General features: G+C 40.2%; 1 protein-coding gene and 1 non-coding gene across 3 annotated transcripts in view; one reads left to right on the top strand and one right to left on the bottom strand.

The window, feature by feature from the left end:
• Positions 1-414: 414 nt before the first annotated feature.
• Positions 415-18834, bottom strand: part of CCDC150 (coiled-coil domain containing 150) — a 77544-nt gene continuing 59124 nt past the window's right edge. For both annotated transcript variants that reach the window (XM_064586856.1, XM_054506075.2), the window contains 11 exons: positions 17912-18040; positions 17087-17256; positions 15181-15274; positions 14200-14369; positions 13100-13226; positions 4915-5109; positions 4421-4489; positions 4169-4330; positions 3419-3505; positions 1233-1352; positions 415-947 (listed from right to left, as the gene is read on the bottom strand). In XM_064586856.1, coding sequence (XP_064442926.1) covers positions 831-947; positions 1233-1352; positions 3419-3505; positions 4169-4330; positions 4421-4489; positions 4915-5109; positions 13100-13226; positions 14200-14369; positions 15181-15274; positions 17087-17256; positions 17912-18040 — 1440 coding nt within the window. In that variant the 3' untranslated portion in view covers positions 415-830. The remainder of the gene's footprint in view (positions 948-1232; positions 1353-3418; positions 3506-4168; positions 4331-4420; positions 4490-4914; positions 5110-13099; positions 13227-14199; positions 14370-15180; positions 15275-17086; positions 17257-17911; positions 18041-18834) is intronic.
• LOC123840086 (small nucleolar RNA SNORD56) lies at positions 7146-7216 on the top strand. The gene has a single exon (XR_006789898.1). It is a non-coding gene; the product is annotated as a small nucleolar RNA SNORD56 (small nucleolar RNA).

Genomic DNA, 18834 nt, shown 5'->3' with positions numbered 1-18834 from the left:
TGGCTTGAGCATCAATTAAGCTAGTTATTATGGTAATCCAGACTTAATATATATAATCTACCACTCAGTATCTGAAATTAAAAATCTGAATTTATTGCTTACTATAGTAAGGAAAAGCTACATTGGTCAGGCATAGTTTCCTGGAGCAGAGTAGACTGCTCTACAGAATAATTTGCTTTGTAAATGTCCAAGGAAGCTGTAAATACAATCTCTTATATAAGAATAGATATGGGGGTGCCTAGCTGGCTCAGTCGGTAGAGTGTGTGACTCTTGACCTCAGGGTGGTGAGTTCAAGCCCCACACTGGGGGTAGAACTTGCTTAAAACAAACAATAAAATACAAAATAGAGATATCATCTTACTAGGTAATTTACCTAGCATAAAAGGTATACATTTGTATGACTGTGGAAGAGTTTTACCATTTTCCAGGTGATTCCAGTTCCAGGGATTATCTACTGGATGTTAGGATATTTTGTTTCAATGAAATGCCCTAGTCTATCATTTGGTTGCCATATCATCTAGTACCTTACTAAGTGCTTTTTGATAAAATGTACTTAGAAAAATAGCCAAATACCATGCAACAGCATCACCTATCATACAACAAATTAATATAAATTTATTGGGTGGAAAATGGGGAAAAGGACAAAAAAGATGGGGTGGTTCTGTACTGATATCACCAAGCTCATAAAACGATAAACTCAAGTCCAAAATCTTCAGCCCACATCAAAGACTTCATGTTCTGATGACTGTGGGCAAGGCCAGCCCTGGTCAGCAGGCTCAGGAAATCATGGCAGTGTAGCTCTAAAGGAAGAAGCGCCTCTGTCAAGGACATCACTTTCTCTCTAGTTCAGAATGACCCTTCTTGGGCACAAGTTTAAGATTCTGTTTATTCTCCCATCGATGTAGAGCAGACTGGCTGGATGCAACATTGTGCCAGTTACCTTGGTCCTGTTAGAGAGAAAACAGACCTAACACTGTTCAAAACTACCTGCAGAGCTGAGGACCTATTTTGTCTTTATGAATATAATCTATTCATCAAGGTGAGTGATTCTAATCTAGACAGTTTGGGAGATGGGCAACTTTTAAGGAAGAAACTGTTTGTTTTCCTTGCAGTTTAAAGAAATCTAAAGATTAGTGGGGAGAGGAGCTGGATGAAGAGAGAACTTCTGCAATGAGAAAATGAGAAGGAACAAATCCAAAATTGCTGAAGACAGCCATGTGTAAATACCCTACCTCTTCCAGCCACCTATCTTCTCGGGGAAGCCTCTGCAACCGGTTTTTGGTCAGCTCAAGTTGGAGGCCATCAAACCTGCACTTAAACCAGCGATGAGCTTCTTCCAGGTTAGCTGTTATCTGGACATATAAGTGTTATCAGTAAAAATCACAACAAAGAAAGTTATAAGTGTTTTGTGTATGAGTTGCAGAGACTTTTTGACCCAGATGTTAAAAGACCCAAATTCTGAGTGCAAGGTCCTTGCAACAACATATTTGCATAACACAACTCCTACAGATGGGAGTGATTTCTGAATGCAGAGCTGAATGCATGCAAACCTGCTGCTTTCATGCATTTATTAACATTTCCTGGATGTGAATGGAAGTGAGAGGACCCAGGAGGAAAATAAGAATGAAAAGGACAAGATGGCACTGCTAACAAATATGGTAGTTCAAACCATAGTTTGAATTTTTGAGTTCTGTTCTCTAAGACTAAATAGTTCTCCAAAGTCCCTACACTAGATCTTTCTGTTGGGCTTTATGAAAGTAATTGAATTAGTAAAAGACTGGATTAGCTTAGTGTAAATTGCATTCTCTTTATTTCCTTTATCCTCAAAATACTGTATACTTTAGCTCCTAAGCACAAACTTCTAAATTACCTTTGTTAGACTTAAACGGTCCTTCTAGTAGTCTGCCTGTGAAGATGATCTGGAATCATTTGACAAATATTTACGGAGTGCCTATATGTGCCTGGCACTCTTGTATGTATTTGGGATACTTCAGTATTTTAAGGTAAAGCTGACATGCTTTGGGGTTATATAAAGGTTACTTCAAAACAGCTCCAAAACATATCCTCTAGAATAAAAAGTAAAATGACTGTTTTCCCCATGTGATTATTTGTTTCATGGACAGCATTTTCGTTTTTTGATTCTCAAGTCAGGTATTTCTCTTGCCTGGGAGAAGGCAAGTTCCGTGAAAGCAGGGGCGTCCTCGGGCTTGGTTCATCCAGCGCCCCATCACCCAGCCCAGCGCCCACCATAGGGTAGGTCCACAGTCAGTATGTGCGACTAAGTATTTGTCCCAGATTAGCCAGGTCCTTGTGTGGGTACAAAATAGTGAGGTAAGAAAATAAAGCTCCCCTTGGCATTTAACCTTCAGAAAGCTACAAAGCTCATGCACTCTCCAGGGCTGTTCGTACATCCTAATGCCAGTGATACTCTCCCACCCGCTCCCCCAAACCCAACCCCACCTTTCGCAGGCTTTACCAGGGGTGGAGGGAAAGATGCTTGAAATGGCCCTGTACATCATGTCTCCTCTTGTACGGTGAATGAGAAGGGAGGTACTACTTATTGAGGCGTCCTCTGAGTCATCTAACAGCATAACGGCTTAGTAAGTCTTACTATCCCGACTTTTTGGGATGTGGTAACTGAGGAGTTAATGTAAATGTAACATCCTCAAGGGCACAGAAAGTGTCACAGCTGGTGTTCAAACTCATGCGTGTCAGAGTCCATATTCCTTTTAATATACCATTCTGATAGTCCTATTGTCCTGTCATTTAATGGCTATAAAAAGGACAAATCATGACCAACCAATGACATCATCACTATGATAGCTTAAGAATCTCTTTTCTTATCTGGAAAATGAGGAGTGGTTGTGTCAGACAATGATTTCAAAGATCCTTTCCAGCTCTAAAAAATGTATGATTTTAAATACCTTCAAAAAGGCCAATTTAAGATTAGAGAAAGCAAATTCCCAAATTAAAAGGGCCTATGAGGTGTGCCTGGCTGCCTCAGTCAGAAGAGCAAGCAGCTCTTAATCTCAGGGTTGTGAGTTTGAGCCCCATGTTGGGTGGAGAGATTACTTCAGAAAAATAAAACTTAAAAAAAAAAAAAGAGGGCCTACTTTACATTTCTAGTTATTGACTGAACAAAGAGCTTCCATTTTTATTAGTGATGTCAAGCAGTAATGCATTAAAATTTACACACATGCTGGTCTTCCTTCTTATATTTAGGGGTAGAGACTTGGACTTAGTTTAGTCAGTATTTCAACATTCTTTTATTAGGACACAGAATCTCAATCTAAAAATTATTCTTCATAGTAGATATTAGGCTTAGTTAAGTTATTGGTTCTTGCCTGTTACACTCCTGACAACTATGTTAATGAAGGATTTTACCTTGAATGTCTAAGTCTTTATGTCCGTGGCTTACCTGTTCTGATTCCACACTGGCTTCCTTCAGTTTATGCTCTGTTGCCTCTTTACATTTCTTTAGGTGTCTGACAGTTTCTTCCAATTCCTGGAAATGTGATACAAAGATTTTTACAAATTCCCGGTATACCATATGGAACAGGAAGCTTCCATATTGTAATAAATGGGCAACCAAATTGTGAAAGTATGATGGGGTTGTACTTTCTAACTTCACGTGCTACCAAGATAAAAACTGTTACTCTCATAGTATACATAATGCATATGATCACAGATTTTGATTTTATGTATTCTCCTGAGGAGGAAGAGATTGACATCTCTTTCCAGAACTGAAGGGATACTTTTTCACAGGAGACACCGTCCTGTGTCGGTGATGATCCCTTGAAGTCCCTGTATTCAGTGACAGAATGTTGTGCTTTTCAGAAGGCTGGGTAGAGCTGCAAGTCCTGTCACAGCAGCAGGGATAGCTGAGCTTCAGGGAAGGACCAAAGGCTATAAAGTTCCTGAAAGACTAGGAAATTCAGTTCCAAAGTCTTAGGAACCAGTATTTTGCATATGTGAGCTTCAGTTGTTAAGAATGAGTACTTTATAAATCGAAAATTGAGGACATGTGCCATATTCTCAGCTATAGGCTTCTTCCTCTTGCAGGCTTATGTTTCTTCTTTAGAATCTAGAAAATCTAGGTGCTCTGATGCTGGGTTTCAGTACATGTCACTTGCTGCCCATCTCAGAGGAGTCTGAGGAAGCCTCTCACCTGGCACCGGCTCTCCAGTTCCTGCCTTATTTTCCGCTCTGCCTCGAGTCGCAGCTCTTGCTGTTTATTCCGTGCTGACGTCTCATATTGGCTCTTGGCCAACAGCTGCATCTCCTTCTGTAGGTTAGTCATTTCGGATACGAACCTCTGGATACTCAGTGACTGGTGGGGCACAAAGAGGGAAGCAGTTGGTGAACCTGAGTCTGAGATTTTATGTGAATGGTAAACATGCAGTTTGTGAAAATCACCTACCTGTTCATAATTTTTTTTCTGATATTGATCCTTAATTAGCTCCATTTGCCTCAATTCTGTTTCTATTTGCTGAAAGTAAATGTGGAAATAACATAGAAAGATGATCAGTGGAAAAACTGGCTTGCTCTTTTTGCCTATAGGATGACAGAAAGAATCCCATGAGACCCACAGTTAGCAGCTCCTCCTGGGTCCTCCTTCCTGTCTGGCCCACTACCCTAAAAGAGCAAAGTTGTATGCAACCACTGGGGAAGAGGCAGTTGGGGGGGCCAGAAGGTGACATGGCAGCTAATGAGAAACCACACATTTACACAGCAATATCTCTGCTGGAAAAAGAGATAGTAACCCCCCCAGGCTCCCCGGCAATCTGCCCACACCCCAGGTGTAGCTCTAATTCCCAGAGAACTCTGGAACCATCTTCACCGGACCCCGCCACCTGCCTGGATCCTCATCAGATACTAAAGAAGTGAGGGGAGACTTAGCATTTCTCATACAACCTTCATCCTCTCTACATTCTGAGTATTATTCGCCTTGGTCGACAAGTGGAGCTTAATTTGGGCCTTTTGATTCTTTATTTTCTCCTTGCTACTGTTCAGGATCTTCTCTAGCTCTGTCAGTTTCTGCCGCAGCTCTCGGTTGGTCCGGGTTACCTCCACTGATCGGAAGTTGGCTTCATCAAGGGCTTTCTTCAGCTGTGGAACACAAAGGGAAAATTTGATCATTTTAAGCTTCCAGTCTGGAAGAGAAGCTTATGATTAGGCCTGTCCCCGTATTTAGTTCTCTTTGGACCTTTCTTTTAAAGAGGAGGGTAAGTGAGGCAATAATAATGATGTCTCATTAAGAATTGTGGGGCAAAATTCTAAGTGGTTTTCATCCTTTTTCTTGTTTTAATTTTTAACACTAAACACAATCTTTCCTAGAACAGATAAACAATATATATTCATCATTTGCTTTTAAAGAGCATGACTTTGGAGTCCAACCTAAGTTCAACTCTCAGCTATAGCACTTATTAGCCAAGTATGCAAATGACCTATCTCCTAGGATTCCTAGTTAAGTAAGATAAAGTAGAGAAAGAAGGGAGAGCCTGGCACATATGCTCAGCTTTAAGCTTTTCTCTTCCTTTCTGTTGCTTGTGGCTTCATGTCTGGAGAACTGAAAATTAGAAGGCTAATTTATATAAATACTTGCCCGTTACTACCATTGTATAGATTTTTATAATACTGCTTTCAGTTTTTAAAGATTTTAATAAACTTGTCTGGCAGAAAAATGGCATAGAGATTACTCTTAAAAACAAGACGATAGCCCCAAATGGAATCCTGTATGCTAAGCCCCATGTCACCAAACTGAGACTGAATTAGTTCTGGCTTTCCCAGAAATGAACTCTTAAATGAGTCCTTCAGGAATTGCCTGATCAACACGAGTTGGGTAATCTGCCTGACCCTGCCATCCCCTGCAGGAAAGAAACTCTGCAATAAGCAACTCAAGTCATTGGCTCGTATGACTTGTTCCTGCTCCCTTCTGCCTCTAAAAGCCTTCATTTTGTACAGCTCCTTGGAGCTCTCTGCTAGATTGCATAATGCCCAATTTGAATCAATTTTTGTTCAAATAAACTCTTAAAAGATAAACTGAGGCATATTAAATATTTAACAGTTCTGGTGTCAGAAGAGAAAAAGGAAGGAGAGCAATGATCCCTGGGAGCAACAAGCAACCAGGTGTAGGCACCCACTGAGCTCCCTGCTTCCTTGAAGCCTCTGGAGGTCACAGTAAGTCCCTATTGGATCCTCGCTCTGCGGCTTTGTGTTAGCAGCTGTCAGACTTTGAGCCTTTGTTTTTCTGAACTAGGTCCAGAAACTGACTGGAGTTAGATTGGTTCTGACCCTAAAATCAAATTGGGTCCAGAGTTGGAGTGGGTCCAGTGCGAGGCCTCAGGTGAATAAAACTTTAAGGCTGAACAGACAGATAATTTGGAAGTACAGTGGCTACCATGGAGAACTTTTAACCTAAATAAGCTTATCCATGGATGACGTACTCTAGAGAAGCAAAGCCAAGCACTTACAATGGGTAGAAGGAAAATTATTATTTTTCATCCTCTCTTGTTTCTGGTGACTAGAATGAGACCCGCTGGAATTCCCCACTTGCCCACAGCCTACAGACAGGATCTGGAAAACTAGCAGAAGCTAGCAATGGGTGACAAGTCTTACCAAAGTCAGCTCTCTCAAATGTCTGTGGTGTCTGGTTGAGAGAGGAAGGTAAAATTTCACATCCCTTCCAAATTCAGACTGACAGGGAAAAGATAGGTGTAAGAATTAGATCTTTGAATTGTGTCTTGTGAATCTGCTTTCGGGTACCCACTGGTAGTTGATCCTTTGTCTCCGAGGGACAACTACTGCCTTCTTGTTTATCTGGTTTTGTGTCCTGAGAACTTGGCTAGGCAACCATCAGGTTAGAGGCTCTAAAATTATGGTTGGCTAGGAACCTGACTGATGCCAGCCAGGACAATTCTTTTGGTTATCTTTGGGGGTGGCTCTGGATCTTGGGTGGGGATTATCTTTTGTGTCCTCTCTGGGGACCCCTCTTGCATCCATGGGGTTGTTCAGTAATGCTAGGAATATTTACTGTTTGTCATGGCTAAAACCTGGCAAGATATCTGAAAGGATTTCAAGTAGCTCTATGGTCAGAAGATGGCCATATTCAGAGCCTGACAGACTTAGAAGTTCCTTTCTTCCCCCTGCCATGATGGCAGTATTTTTTGTCAACAGCAGTTCACCTAGTGAGTGCTGATACTTTGGGTCAGAGTGAAGCTGAGGAAAAAGGAAAAGTCCTTCTCCCCTCAGCTAAAATGAAACTATGTACCTAGAGAGAAAGAGAAACATTCTCAAGTCTCTATGGGAGCATTTACTAAAATATTCCAAAGACACACAACTCTAAATCTGCAACATAGGAATCTTTTGGATACAAAGAAGCAAATCGAAGATAATGTAGTTGGCTGGGTGGGTCAGTCTGTATATTATTAAAGGTTGTAACCCAATTCTTTGATAAATCAAAAACTGTACTTGTCTTATAAATCAAGTGTACAAGAACATAAATTCAGGCCTAGACTAATTCAAATTTTTTACCAATCCCCAAAACTCCCCTAATTCATCTAAGGCTTGCAGATATTGTAAAAGATCTGGATTTAGGGAACAAAATCCTCCTTGGTGCAACTTATATTCTTTTTCTGTGACTTTTGAAATGTAAGTATTCTACTTGGTCTTTTCCAAGAATGAAGACAATTCTTCCAGGAGGGGGAAAAAAAAAAAGGATATTTTGAAAAGTAGGCCCATGAAAAATCTTAAAATTCTCCTTCACAAATAGGAGTTAAAAGCTTGAGCCTGAACAGGTAACCTTAATTTTATTCCATTTGCCAAAAACAGAATCTGGATCCAACTGTTCTTTTATAAACTAGTGAGTTTTGCATTATTGTACCTGTCTCAAAACTAAAGTTGTAAAATGAAACTTGTAAGATCTGTTTGTGTCTGTATGTTTGTCTTTGTATGCACGTTAGAGACTTTTTTCTTACCTTTGAAATGAATTTATCAAGAGCTCTATTTAATTGGTTTAAAGACAAGTATTTATACATATCAAGTTCACAAGATCTAGGATAATCGTCAACAAATAAAACAACAAACTTAAGCTACCTTTTACTTAAAATATCCATGTCTTCAGAATTATCAGCATTAGCTGTAATACTTCTGTTTTACCACATTTACTAAAAGTCAGATAGGCTCATCTATCTCTGTTACAGAATTTGTCAGCAAGAAATTTGAGATCATGGTAAGCTGTTTAATATCTCATGAAATTTTCATCAGTAATCTAAACATAGTTGTTAAAGAGAGGTAGGATAAAATTTTCCAATTTTGGGTAAAATTACCCAATTTTTTGTTAACTAGAAACCTTGAAATCACCCTAAAATAAATTAAATGGTGGATACTCATTGAATATCTAGATCATTTCCAAATAAAATACCAAAACATTAATTACTAAACATAGGTTTATCCACTTTTGGCTTTCTTTTACAGAGAAACTAAAGATATTTGGGTTAGTAAACATTTTTTTTGTGTGCTACATTAGAAAGTTTACCATGAGGAAGAATATTCTTCTAGAAAGTAAGAAATGTATTTATAAACTTGCCAACCCACAGAATTTTAGTGTAACACACTCCACAACTGCTTATTTCTTAGTTTTCACTAGGAATAAGGGTTCTAAGGGTTAAGGATTCTAGTCAATATGTGTAATTAAAATTACTTCAAAATAATAACTATGAGAAGTAGTAAGGGAAGTAAAATGACTGACTGCTCCAGAATGAGAAAGAGGAAAAGACACAGAACAAAGTTTGAATGGATAAAAGAAAGAGTTGGTTTGTGGAAAAGGAGTCTTGAGAAAGGAATTTTATGTGTGGTCAAGGTGGTTGTTTTTAAAGAATGAATTTGGTGCAAAATTAGAATTTGGTTTTCTCTTCATTAGAGGGACAGTTTTCTTGGACTATTGGTCTGTTCTTGATAAGAGTCTCTGAAAGGTTTTTGGTTTTTTTTTTTAAATCTTTTGGGTAATCTCCCTGAAAAACAAAGATTTTTACATCCTAGCAAAATAACTTACTGTGCTTCACATTGTCTTTTATTACTTAACATTGAGAAGACTGGGTTTTCTTAAGAGCTAAGTTTTGTTCACAACTATATAACTTTCTGTATTTGCCTTTAAAACTTCTATTGTCACTTTGTTTAAATAATATTTCATAATAATTTGTGATCATAGTCAAATGTTCAAATGTTTTGACAACTTCCCCAAATCAAATTCTAAATGGAGTCTTTTTTGATCTCAAAGTATTTGTGTCTCACCATGTAAAAGAGAAATGTTAAACTAATTAGGTTTATTTGGTATGCTAAATTACATGGGAAGCACTGTCAAATAAGTGATGATAAGTCTTATATTTGTACAATGTGTGTTATTAATATGTGTTCTAGCAATTGTAGGAAATTCCTAAAAATCTGGTATGTTCTTTTATCAGTCATAATTCCAATTATCTTAAAATGGTGTATATCACAGATATAAGCCAATATCCTTATCAATTCTATTAGAGTGAACTCTCATCAGATCTTTAAACATGAGCATATTAAAGTCAGCTGTTGTTACACGTGGATACTTCTGCAAAAGGGAGATTCCTGGAAAGGACCCTACTAAGTACTCTTGAGCACTGACACCCCTGCCAAATTAGAAGGTATCAAACCTTTGGTGCACATTTCACAACTGAAGAAGGCTCCATCTGACATCTGGTCCTATGTAAATATGAGGTGTGGAGGCCTCAAAATCAAACTGACTGAGAAGTAGCTGACATTGGGGTAGACTGTTTCCGCCTAAGATGTCAGATCAAGAATGTTTCTTTCCATTCTTCCTTCTCTCTCTGACCATCATTTTCCTAATTCTTATACCATGAAGGTCTTTAGGATTCTTTTGCCTACCTTTTGCCTTGCTCTGGCCTGCAAAAATGATGCCATTGCAAAGGGTGTAATCCAACCTTCAAACAACTGGTGGAAATGCCATGATGTTGGTGATCCTGTAGTTCTGCCCATCACACACTTCTCCCTGATTTCCAATGCGTCAGTTTCTCTGGACCAAACTCTCCCCCATCTCCATTGTATCATACTCCCTACACCCAAGGGTCAACTTCTCTGCTTCTGGTTAAAAACTCTAAGCCTGGGGAATCTTGCATCCAGGTTCTGTACAAACAAGGGACATAGGCAAAGGGAACTAGAATAAAATTGGTGTGGTCTACAGACTTAAATTTTACTGGCCTCCACTGTTGTCACCTTTCCAGTCCTGAGCCACAGACTGAAAACAGTACTTACCAGGAGGCATTCACGATTCAAAATTAGCTTCCTTTGGCAGATCCCTAGTGCCTTGGCTAGCAGTATGTGTAAATGGGGCTACAATCAGAAACCTCTCCTTAACTCTTAAAGGTACTGCAGAATCTGCTGATAAATAGCTGCCCAACAAAAACCCCTAGACTCTCTGCCTGAACTTGTTCTGGATAATAGGATATTATCGATTATCTTTTAGCTGAGTAAGGAGGTGTTTGTGCTGGGGACAACACCACATGCTGCACTTAGACTACACTTCTGGGGAAGCTGAGACTCAGCTGATTACTGAACAAGCTAGCTGGCTTAAGAAAGTGACTCCTTCAACAGAGTCCTTCCCTTATTAGACTGATTGGTTTGGGTCTTGGGGACCATGGCTCCAAAGGACACTCTAGACGTTGGGAATTATCCTGCTTATAATAATCATCGCAGTCTCCCTAGTGTGCGGTATTCTCTCAAAACCTTGAAATGCATGTTCACTGTTGCTAACCACCAAGTAATCTGCCTGATAAAACCCCTGCCATCCCCTAAAGGAAGGTGCTTTTCTATAACCAACCTGCTTTTCTGCCTAATATACCTTGTTCCTGGCTCCTGGCTGCCTCTGAAAGCCTTTCATCTTGTACCACTCCTTGAAGCTCCTTTTTAACGCTAGATTGGATACTGCCTGATTTGAACTGAGTTTTGCTCAAATAAACTCTTAAAATGTTTAATATGCCTCAGTTTATCTTTTAACATGACTTAAATCGTTTTACAGAGCTCCTTTCCTCCTCCAGGACCCTTACATCAGGGCCGCTTGGTTTTTAGGAAGAGGTGGCAGCACACAGGGGAGAAGAATGCAGTGCTCGGCACGGCTGGTAGTGTTTGACGTGCTGTTATTTGTGCATCTTCTTTCTACACTGGCTCACTCCTTCAGATCCTAACTCCATTCCACAGCGCTGGCCTTTTTATTTATATTCTACCATTACCTCAATCACAGCTTTGTCAAAACTGGGTAAGCCCTAACAATGATCACTTACTTTGTGCTCACTATGTTCGGGCACTGTGATGATTACATATATTTTCCAACTTAAAAAAAACAAAAACAAAAACAAAAACCCTGGAAAGTAGTTATGATGATTTCCATTTTATGACTGAGGAAATAGAGACTCTGAAATTATCTGCAGTTAATTAACACCCCGTTAATAAGAGGCAGAGCCGGGACTCTTGAGTGGTGCACCCTGAGCCCACCCTGCTGCTAACCACCAACATCAACTCTCACTCTTCCCTTGGTCTCCCCACAAGTTCACAATCTTCAGTGATCCTTGTTAAAAGGATTTAAATTTTATAAGTATTCTGACAACTATCTCTGATTAAAGGTGCCTTTAATTTCAGTGTACCTTTGTTTCCCTTATAAAGTTTTAATGTTTAAATAGTGTTTTGTAATTTACAAATTTTCTAAATGGTCTCTGTAAATTGCAGTCGCTAAATACACCAAATTTGGCAAAATATAGACCTACAGACCAGCCACTCCAAGCAAGTCTTGGAGTTATTTTAATTCCTCCCTCCCCTTTGTTCATGATACAACAATTCAGTGTCTGTTTGATGATTTTTCTATTAAAATACTTTTTTGATTTAATTGTTCTCTATTTTCAACTTAACTATGTTGGTTGGCCCTAATCTTCGAAAGCCCAAAGTAATTGTCCTAGTTTTCTTTTTTTTTTTTTTTTAAAGATTTATTTATTCGACAGAGAGAGATAGCGAGAGAAGGAACACAAGCAGGGGGAGTGGGAGAGGGAGAAGCAGGCTTCCCGCAGCGCAGGGAGCCCGATGTGGGGCTCGATCCCAGGACCCTGGGACCATGACCTGAGCCGAAGGCAGACGCTTAACGACTGAGCCACCCAGGCGCCCCAACTGTCCTAGTTTTCTTGGGTCTACATGCCTCCCATTTCTCTTCATGCTTGCCTACTCCCCACTACCACCAGACTCCCCTTCCTAAAAGGGTGGTTACATCACACCACCCATTTCTTAGAAAGCCACAGAACTCCACTTTGACCTGAAAGTTCACCTCTAACCTTCTGACAGTCAAGGTCAGCTACCAGCTGGTACCATCTCAGCTACCAACTCTTTCTCAGACATTTCCCAAAATCTCTGCTCTGATCGGGAGAAAGAAATCCTCTTCATTTGCTCACACGTCCTGTTCATTTTTGTAACTAAGCTTTGGTCATCCCCTTACACTGGGTGTCCTGGCCCCGTCAGCTCTGCCCGGCTCAATAGTGTACTTTCGTTTCCCTTCTTCTATCACCCAACCCTTACTCTGAGTTCCTTCAGAATTGTATATAGCCTCTAGTTACTCAACAAAGGTCCTCTGCTGTTTACCCTATTTGTCTCATGTAAAGAGTGGAGATCACAATTAAGTAAGGGTCACGTAGCACACATCAGAGCACGGACATACGTGCCTCTCAAGAGAAGGTAAACGAGTAAGAGGTGCTAGTGAAGCAAATTGAAGGGACAGACGATTTGATGCCTACCCAATGGGCAGCCACTTCCTTCCTCTATCCCTCAGTTATCACTGGCCAGTGGGAAAGCTCTCATGGAGACACTCCTTGGCTGGGCAGAGAACTGTCTATCAGGAGCTTTTTGTGTTTTGATTTATGAAGAGCACAGAGATGGCTTGATCACATTGGGCTTATTGATCACAGAGGGACTAGAAGGACCAAAGAACAACTGCAGCCATGCTTGGAAATCCTGTAACTGGTTCTGCTCTTAAAAGGCACTCATCTAGAGAGACACTTCTTGTCACTTGACTCCATACCTCAGTCATTTCCCGTTGTGCTGCTTTCTTGGCCGTTTCTCTCTCAGTTTGAAACTGCTTTCTTAGAGCTTCTATGCGTTCAGCATGCATTTCCGCTTCCATTTTAGACTCCTCAGTCATTCGTTCTCTGTTTCGGGGGGAAAAAAAGAAGTCACCCTTAGAAATCATCTTTAGGAGGTAAGGAAGGCCTGGAGAGGAACATGCAACTGTCCAAAAGGTGTGATTTACAAACAAGAAGCAGATCAGGCACCAGGTGAACTTCGCTGGTCTGGAGCCCATTAACAGAAGGAGGGGAAAAAAGCATGTACCTGTAGCATTAAAAGCCAAAAAGTCATTCACAATATAAAGATATCCAACTCAAAGAGTCAAGCATACTCTTGTTTCAACCAATAAACAAGCCAGCAACAGTTTCTGGCTCATTTCTTGAGCTAGCAACATTTCACTACATTACAGAATTTGCACAGATCGTAAATTGGAAAACATGCCTTTTAGTTTTATGCCTTTCACGTATCAGTATGTCCACTAGCCGAAAGGCATAAAGATCTATGTGCACACTGCATTTCCCTTGGTTAAAAATTTTCATGAAATTTTATATCCAAATCCTATTTACCTAGATGCAGTTTACAAAAAAATGAGGGGCTTGACCTGAACTCGATGGGTTTGACCTAACTAATTTTAGGCCCCAAGGGAAAACAATGGTTTAGGATCTGCCTGGGTGGAGTCATTCCACTCCTAGATGGGTTATTCCCACCCAGGCTGTTGCTCTTCCTTTCCCAAATCATGCTTCTTAAGGACACATCAGCTTTCGATGGGAAAGCGTTGGCAGAAACGTGCGATGTTCTTCGAGTTTTGGTTTAACCCTCCTGTGGAGCAGCAGCAGCTTGACACTAGAGGCGGGAAGAGCTGAGCAGGAGCTCCGAATGAACGCACCCCAGCTAGCTAGTGTCTGCTGCTGACCAGGCATGTCTGGTTCCTTCACAGGGCTCTGCGGGGAGAACCAGTTCCAAGCTGAAGACTGGCGCAAACTGGTTTATGTGATTGGCTGACCTTTCTCTCCCAGAGGCTCTTCCCTAATTTCACTGTGACTATCCTGCCCTTACCTGAAGCTTTCCAAATTTTGTCGCTCAAGTTCATTGTTTTCCAATTTCTCTTGAACATGATCGAGCTTTGTTTGTAGATGATTATTTGTCTGGAGAGATTGTTCCAGGCTCAAAGCCAGTTTCCTGTTGTCTTCTCTAGCTACATCGAGAGCTTTCTGCAGAGGCTCCATCTGAAAGAGAAAAGGCTCTTTTTAATTCCACTATCACAGATGCAAGAAGTCTGTAACACTATATATTCACTCCTTACACTTTACCAGCAAGTGCCATTGAAACAATAATTAGATGGAACCAGAACCAAGACTGCAGCTGCCTGGGGTATATATGTGAGAACTTACTACAGACATTGCTTAGGAGATGCTCAGAAGGCAATGGGAAAAGTATGCTCCACTGATAACCAGTGAGCTTTGAAAAACTGAGCCAACTTTATTTTTATTTTTAAAATTTTAAACTAGTTAAATTCCCCTTTCTGATCCTATAACCTTCAGGGGTCACTGCCTAGATAGATAAGAATAGGCACTTGTTCCTTGTATGTCCTTTCAGAAAAAGCTTATTTATATGAAATACCCCTGGCTTTTTAATATATGTGCATATATGTAGAGATATATTCATAAGTGCCTACACCCGTGAGCACACACATGTAAATATGTCTCCTTATTCATAGTGGGATCACTCCAACAACTTCTGACTGAAGTTACAAATTACTCTCTGAGACTTTAACTTCTGCAGTTATTTACGCATTAATAAATAAAAAGAAGTAAACCATATAAGAAAGAGAAAATTAGGCATAACTGTGGTCCTGGTTTGCCAATAAATGGCTCCCTGGAAGGCTCCAGCAGGCCCACTTCCCATTTGTAACCGAAACTCAGACTTGGTGAACAAAGAAATTTCCCTGATTATTTTACTCCATTTTCCTAAAAGAGCAATATCCCCCCAAAATAAAAAATATCAACATTATCATCTATAAAAAAAAGTGGCCTTTACCTCACTGTTGTGCTGGGCATCTACAACCAGCATCCTGGCCTGCCACTGGTCCACTTCTGCCTCCAGCTTCTGCACCCTCTGTTGATTTAGAGCCCTAAAAATGGAAAGCGCAGGAAGAATGATTGCAGAAAAGAACCATCTAGGAATGATACCGCTGGGAGTTACAGGGCACTCTTCTTCCAAGAACCTCAAATAGCATATGTAGTAGAGATGCTCAGAGTATCTAAGACTTGGCAGGTGACAATTAGTAGCTTCAGCTTCAGGTTAAGAAATTAAGGCTCCCAGAGATTAAAAATTTGTCCCAGCTATGATTCAATTTGGCTTAATACATTAAGCTGTCAATACTTGTTAATGACTAACTTATGAGCTGGTAATTTTATACATATATACAAATCACTAGTACAAAAATATATCCCCTCTAGATGGACGGGCCTGTTGTTGACATTTTGCTTCTAAATACAACTACCTAGAATTTTATTGTGAATGGCAAGCAATTTTCAATACATCCCCTTAACTTTTTAAGTTCAGGGGTAACATATATTTATAATATGTAAAAAATAAAGATAAGTACAATGGAGAATATAAAACGGGCATCTGTTCCCCCATAACACAGAGGGTATATGCACCATTAATATACACATTACAGTATATTTCAGAGAAATTATTAAACTCAAACCATTTGTTTATTAACCTCAAGGGGAAACTTTTATGCAACTTGAAACATTCAAAGAAGGAGTTTACTCATAAAACATGGCTAGAAGTAGTTCTCAATTATTCTTCTAAAATAATTATTAATCTTTAAATAGGACACTAATAGGGGAGCCTGGGTGGCTCAGTCGTTAAGCGTCGGTCTTCGGCTCAGGTCATGGTCCCAGGGTCCTGGGATTGAGCCCCGCATCGGGCTCCCTGCTCCGTGGGAAGCCCACTTCTCCCTCTCCCACTCCCCCTGCTTGCGTTTCCTCTCTCACTGTCTCTCTCTCCCTGTCAAATAAATAAATAAAATCTTTAAAAATAAATAAATAAATAGGACACTAATATATAGATAATTCAAACTCAAGTAGGCACTTAGCTTTAGTTACCTAGACTAGACAACTATTATTCTGTAGACCCAAGAGCAGGTTTAAAGGGTGTAGAAACAGGACAGGTAAAGCAGCAATATCGCACACGAACTTCTAGAATACAACTCCTTTACATCACTACAAAATACGGGAATTTTCAATCTTTGAAAATTATGTTCATTGCTAATTCCAGATTCTCCCTAATTTTCTAGGTCTTTATGTTTTATAATATTGCGTTTCATTGAACAGGTCTACATTTCACCATTTCTGAAATGTAAAGCTAAAAATAGAGGACTTTACGAGTGTAGCATAGTAAAGGGGGTGAATGGTCATATTCATACATTTAGTGAGTAGTAAAATAGGGAGAGGGAAATATGTCAAACTTTGGGTTGGAATTGGAAGAAAAACCTGTTCAGGACTGAAGGGAGGTCCTTGGTTCCAAACAAAAATCTCCCCTTGACTAAAGACTATCCAATAAGCATGTTGGTTTACAAAGAACCCTGCGTTGCACAGAACCCCACTGGGCAGGAGGAATGGCCAGGATACAAGGGTGCGGCTGCGGGGGCAGCCAGCGTGCATCAGGCACGGCCCGGCAGGAGGTGGGGGACCCCGGGTGGAGGCTGTGGCTCCAGGCCGGGGCCTGTAGGTAAGAGCAGCTTGGGAAGTCGAGAGGCCGAGGTTAGTGCATTCACCAAAAGATCTTGCTTTCCGGTCAAGTTCCTAGGATGCTTTTCTCAAACAGGGCCTAGTTCTTTAGTTTAGTGTGACTGTTCTTGACTGCACGCCGCTCCTTACTATAATGCAGCAGACAGCTACACGCACAAAGACAGAAAAATAATCTCCAGTACCTTTCTTTCTTGAGGCCTGCAATCTCTGAATCCCTCCGCCCAAGCTCTATTTGTACTTTTTCCAGAGCACCTTGCATCTTACTGTGAGAAGCCAGCACATTCTCCAACATAATTGTAACCTTGCAGTTGTCTTCTTTAGCCTCTGCCAGTTGTCGCTGAAAGTTTCCCACCTAAGAGAAAATGAAACAAGACAAAGATATTTGATCCTTTCTGGTTATTCTGCTGTTGCTGAGTCCCATTACTTCTAGGCAAGAGTATGGAAAGCAAGCATGGGTAGAATGCTAAGAGGAACAACGGAAGCATGTTTATCTTGTTAAGATCTGAAGCTATTGTGACTTAGAGAAAAAGGAACACTAGACCCCACATCCTGTGGGGAACTGCAGTGCTTCCCCACAGTGGCCTCCCACACAGCGTGCGTATTAACCAGAGGCAACGGCATCAACAACTTCCCGGTTCTCCATGTGCGTGTCCCAGGCTGGTCTGCTCAGTGAGCTCATGATGGGGCCAGAAGAGAACACATCTGAGAGCCATCAGAATTAGTGACGTCTTAATAACACTTAAGTAGACAGTTTTTTGTTACCAAGGTCCGATGTGTTTCAACAGAAAAAAATTAGGACATTTTCTTTTAAGATTGGGAGTTAAGTGATGTGTTTTTAAGGCAAATACTTTGCAGCTCTTCTAAAGTTATCTTTAGGAAAAATAATCCTCCTCTGATCAATCCTCATTCTTATTCAAGGGAACAAGAAATGAAGGAATAGGACTTGTAAAAGATTTCTTAAGCACCTCGTGTCAGTAACAAACTCTCACAAAGGACTGATGCCTTGCCTTCTTGTTCTCTCTGTCCTCCAAGGCCTCGAGGTCCCCTTTCAACCTCTGGCTCTCTTTCAGGGCTGCGTCCCGACACTTCATGGCTTGTGAGAGCTCCTCTTCATTCTTTTCAAGAATGGATTTCACCTTAGTAGAGAACAAAGCACTGTAAATCAGCAATTAGAATAAGACACAGCAATTTGGAAACCAAACTTAAAATGTTTAATATGCTTATCCACTATAATAAATCCACCAGCTTTATTAGCTATTTTTCCCTTTAAAGAAAACTACAAAGCAAAATAAAAAAAAAACAAAAACTGTGTGAGTAAACACGAGCAAACCTAATAGATGTCAATCTCCAGGAAAGTACAGGCTAAGTGATAAGGGAGATAAGACTATGAAGGTCAGATGTAATGGGGGGGAAACAGATTATCATGGAATTTGAGAGTATAACAAATGCAGACTATAACAAAAACAAAGACAAATAAATACTAAGTAGTGTCAAGAAAATAGTGTTAGAGTGCATCCTAATTAGAAGTATTAGGATTTTATATCCCTGAAATACTTTTAGTATATCTACACAATCATTTCAAATGATCACACTATTTTAAATATTATTTTTTTAAAAAGTGTTGAAATAACTAGATTCATAGGATGTTGCCAAAGTAGCACAGAGTCTTATGTATTCTTCACCCTGCTTCTAATGTGACATCTTACACTACTATAGTTCAACATCAAAATTGGGAAACGGACTTTGGTACATTATTGTTAACTAGCAGATTAAATGGACTACAGAACTTACTCCATTTTCCCCATTTTTTTAAACCTGCATTCATCTGTGTGTGTGCATGCACAGAGCTCTATGTAATCTGATCCCATGCACGTTATTCACATGAACACCATCGCAATCAAGATACAGAACTGCCCCATCCCGCCACAAA

This window comes from Mirounga angustirostris, unplaced genomic scaffold (assembly GCF_029215605.1).
Source record: "Mirounga angustirostris isolate CCGP_5_RB_7025 unplaced genomic scaffold, mMirAng1.0.hap1 SCAF_3, whole genome shotgun sequence".
NCBI lineage: Eukaryota > Metazoa > Chordata > Mammalia > Carnivora > Phocidae > Mirounga > Mirounga angustirostris.
The sequence above is the reverse complement of the archived record's forward strand: the minus strand, read 5'-3'. Positions and strand labels throughout refer to the sequence as shown.